Raw genomic sequence first — 4,404 nt, forward strand, 5'->3', positions numbered from 1 at the left:
GATATTTGTTAAACTTGTTTGGTAAAATATCTTTTCTCAGTTGCCTGTGAAACATATGTTCAAAATTATCTTATAATTATCTCACACATATAGTGGAAGAAGATGTTTTTCATTTTCTTGATTCGATGCTGATAGTCATAATATATCATGTTAAGCTGATCAGACAATCAATCAAATCTAAATGAGGTGAAATTACAAGCTAATTTTTCCGACAGCAGATATATATTATTCAAAGCAATACATTTCCAAATAAGGCACAGACATGCAAGCTACACACAATCAGAAGTTCTTTACTGTCATAAATCATTAGCAGTATGAGAAGCACCATCTTCTTGAGAATCACCAAGCTCATCACATGCACTATCATAATCAGCTTCATCTGAGTTACCACTTGCACTGTTCTCTACACCAGCTGTAGGGTAGAGAGAAGATTCTACGAGGTACTCCGGGCGCGGAGGAGAACGAAAGTATGGTGATGGTGGTGAAGACAATGATGTTGATAGAAATTCAACATGCGAGTTCAAATTATTATTATTATTCAATTGAAGCCTGCAAACTGGACATGTTTTGCTGCTGTTAAGCCAACGAAGAATGCATTCGGAACAATAGGTGTGGGTGCAGGGTAACCGGTATGCTTGATCACACACTTTAAACTCATCCATGCAAATGGGACAGAGAAAGAGTTTATCTGTCTCTGATACTCTTACCCTGCTAAGGCCATTCATGGCAATCGTTGAGCATCCACTATTATCACCTTCAAAAACATGACTTATATTGGGAGATTGAAGCCTATCCTGCAGTACTTCTTCGTTAAGAATAGCCCAAACCCCACTGAGATCAAGCTGATGCTGTTGCAGCAACAGTGGCCGTACAAAATCTGGTGGTGGCGGTGGTGGTAGAAAGCGCCAATCCATTTGAGGTTCAGGATTTGGTGGTGGTGGTGGTGGTGGTGGTGATGGCGGCAGCGGCAGCGGCGGAGAAAGTTCTTGCCATGTCCTACTAGTTGTAATTGTAGTACTTGGTGTAATGATTACAGATTCTACGTCCGAGTCATCTGAACTATCTGAACTAGTGGGAACAAAGCATAGCTGATGATACCACCTTGTGGTTTGCCTTTGGCCACGGTTCAGTGGCATGGTTTTGCAAGGGCTGTGTTCAACTGTATAATATACTATATTGAAAGTCTTTAGCCATTTACCATATGCAATGTTTGTTTTCGGAGGAAGCTTCAACTTCTGATCATCTCAAATTTTATCTTCCCTTTGCTCCTTGGTCACTAAGCAATCATCTTTTTAGTTAAGTCTGCAAGTGGGTGCTGTCACATGCACACATCACAAAGCACAAACAAAAGGTACTGGAGCCAAATGAAACAACTGACTTTAAGCACTTGGAAAAGTGAAAGATGGGATTGTGCAAATATTATATTTGTGATCCTTGAATTACCCATCTTCTTTCCTTGTTTAAGAAGCTATTTTGAACGATTGGACTTGGTTAAGATCTGATTTTGTTGCTATTTATTTTCTGGGGCTAAATTTTGTGCACAATGTAAGAGTGACAAAGTATATCCCTAGGTGGGTCATGTAGTACATTTCCTTTCATCATTGTTTAAAAAAAATGAAGTGCAACTTTTCTTTTTGACAAACTTTATTTCTATCCTTGTCATCAAGTCATTTAATCAAATACTTATATATGAATATTTTCTTAAAGGTCTATAATTAATACATATTTAATGAAAGTTATATTTTACTCTAAGGACTCTATGTGTTATCATTTAGATTTAACTAGAATGCAATTATGAAACGAAAGAGTTTTATTTTATCATTACCAAGGTTTAATGGTGGAAATCTTGTTAAGAAGCGAAGCGAATTAACTCTTAAAAAGATAATTTTCCACGGTAACTAATAATTATATTTTACTCTTGGAATATATAGTTAAAATTAGTGCGTCAATTAGTTTCTATCCGACTAACAAAGTCATGTATGCATGAATATTTAAAATATTTGAAAGTCTCATGTTAATTAGTGTAACATCATTTTTGAGATCACGTGTAATTAATTAATTTAAGAAAAGTATTATTATAAAATAGTGAAAAGTTAAAAATTTTATTTTATTATTGTAAACATGATTAAAATCATGCAACAATAATTAATTCAATTACAATTTATAATAATATTCAAAATTTTAAAATTAAAGTGTATTATTATCTCAAATATATTTCAAAAATCTTTTATAAGATTTTTCACCTGTCTCCTCACTCTAAACAACATAACAACAATCCAGAATCACACTCAAACAACATGACAAGCAATAGGGTAACATAGCAGCCTAAAATGCACTTGGTAAAGCCCTAAAGCTCACAATTACAACTAAGGTAACATGCTTCAAAAATCACCATAACAAGGTTAACACCTCGGCACATGCATTAAACAATTCGACAAGGACTCAAATATGTTGTATAAGTTGACAATAAAAGAATTAAGATCACGAACAAAGGATTTTTCGAGCTGTGTAGATCACTGTCTTTAAGGACTTATTAGCGGTGTATTGCGCAAGCTCCCCATGATACAACAAGAACTTTTTAGAAATTTTTGAGGATCTCAGAACTAGGAAGGATATCTAAAAAGAGTATAAAATAAACCAGGATTTTCTTAGAAGGAAAAAGAAGAGAGAGAATGAGAAAATGAGAGGAAGAGATAAAATGATTTTTGGAGTGAAACAAGTGCCCTATTTATAGATGTTGAAAAGGAATGATCCAATGTAAAAAAAGAACTTGTGGAAGAAGTTGCCCAAAACTGATTCCATGCCTTACGGGAGGAGATATCATAGAACGTAATATCCAAACCAATTACCGAGCTTTGTAGGAGGATATTTGACGAAGGAGAGAGAGAAAACATTTATTCAACAACGTTACATTTGTCAACCTTTTTGGAAGAATTTTTGCAATATCAATATAACAATCCCCACATATTGCAAAAGATCAAACATTAACTAAAGAAATAGAAAGAAATATCCTGGTTTTCATAAGATGTAATGCATCAGAGTTTGTATAGCAAGCTATATGAACCAGTCTTAGATCAAGAAACTTAACACACATTGTAGTTTGTATAGCAAGCTATATGAACCAAAGACACTTGAGTGTGTTAGAGGTTTATCAATTACAGTACACCCCCATAATCCTTGCTGTTATCGCTGTATTGCGCTTACTAGGCCATGCGCGTGCCCGATATTCATGAGTGCTTTAGAGATCATGCCAAGATCTCATGCAAGCGACTCCACTTGAGACTCATATAGGTGATTTCATCAAGTTTACGCTGTAAATCATACACCACTTGTAAGGGATATGAAGCTTATTAAAAACTTTGTTTAATTACAAAGTTTAACTTCTCAAATATGCAGTCTCTAGCATTTTCACACACACCATAGAAATGGACATATTTGATTTGAAATCAAATTAGTGCTATCAGAACTAATAAGTGACTTATTTTTACCCATATGAACCTTCATGGGATCTCTAATCACAAAGGTTGGGTTACCACCACTTGTTTGTTTGCCAGTGGCTTAAGTCCCATTCTCCTCGATGTTTCTAAGATCATATTTCTTCCCAAGGGTTTTGTTAAAGGATCGACTAGATTTTGTTCTGACTTCACATAGTCAATGGAAATAGTTCTACTCTTTAGCAACTGCTTCACCAAATTGTGTCTCAATTGTATATGTCTATTCTTTCCATTGTAATTCTTATTTTTAGTTATAGCTATTGTTGATTGGCAATCGTAGTGTATTGATACCGATGGGGTTGATTTCATTCCTAGTGGAATGTTTGCTAAGAAGTTTTTCTACCACTCAGTCTCACTACCAGCCATCTCAAGAGCGACAAACTCAGATTTCATTGTTGATCTTGCAATAATTGTTTGTCTGGCTGATCTTCATGTAATCGCACCACCCACAAGTGTGAATACATAACCACTAGTGAATTTTGTCTCATCTGAATCAAAGATCTAGCTAGCATCACTGTACCCTTCTAGTACAATGGGAAATCCACTATATTCAATGGCATAATCCATTGAACCTCTTGAATATCTCATTAGCCTAGAAAGTGAATCCCAATGTTCTTGGTTTGGACATTGAGTGTGCCTACTCAGTCTACGTACTGCATAAGCAATATCAGGTGTAGAAAAGCTCATCAAGTGTAGTAAGCTCGCAATTATCTGGGCATACTAAGGTTTAGATATAGATTCTCCTATATTTTTCATTAATTTAGAGTTAGCATCATAAGGGGTACTCACAAGTTTGAAGTCATAAAACCCAAACTTTTTAAGAAGTTTCTCAATGTATTGTTCATGGGATAGTAATATACTATCTCCCTTCCTTATGATTCCAACACCTAAAGTTACATTGGCTTCACCC

General features: G+C 35.2%; 1 protein-coding gene across 1 annotated transcript; it reads right to left on the reverse strand.

The window, feature by feature from the left end:
• Positions 1-296: 296 nt before the first annotated feature.
• On the reverse strand, positions 297-1,136 carry LOC108336919 (E3 ubiquitin-protein ligase SIRP1). Its single transcript, XM_017573364.1, has one exon. The coding sequence runs from the start codon at positions 1,134-1,136 to the stop codon at positions 297-299; it is 840 nt and encodes a 279-aa protein (XP_017428853.1).
• Positions 1,137-4,404: the final 3,268 nt, after the last annotated feature.

The sequence above is a fragment of the Vigna angularis genome, chromosome 7, assembly GCF_016808095.1.
Source record: "Vigna angularis cultivar LongXiaoDou No.4 chromosome 7, ASM1680809v1, whole genome shotgun sequence".
NCBI classification, from domain to species: Eukaryota; Viridiplantae; Streptophyta; class Magnoliopsida; order Fabales; family Fabaceae; genus Vigna; species Vigna angularis.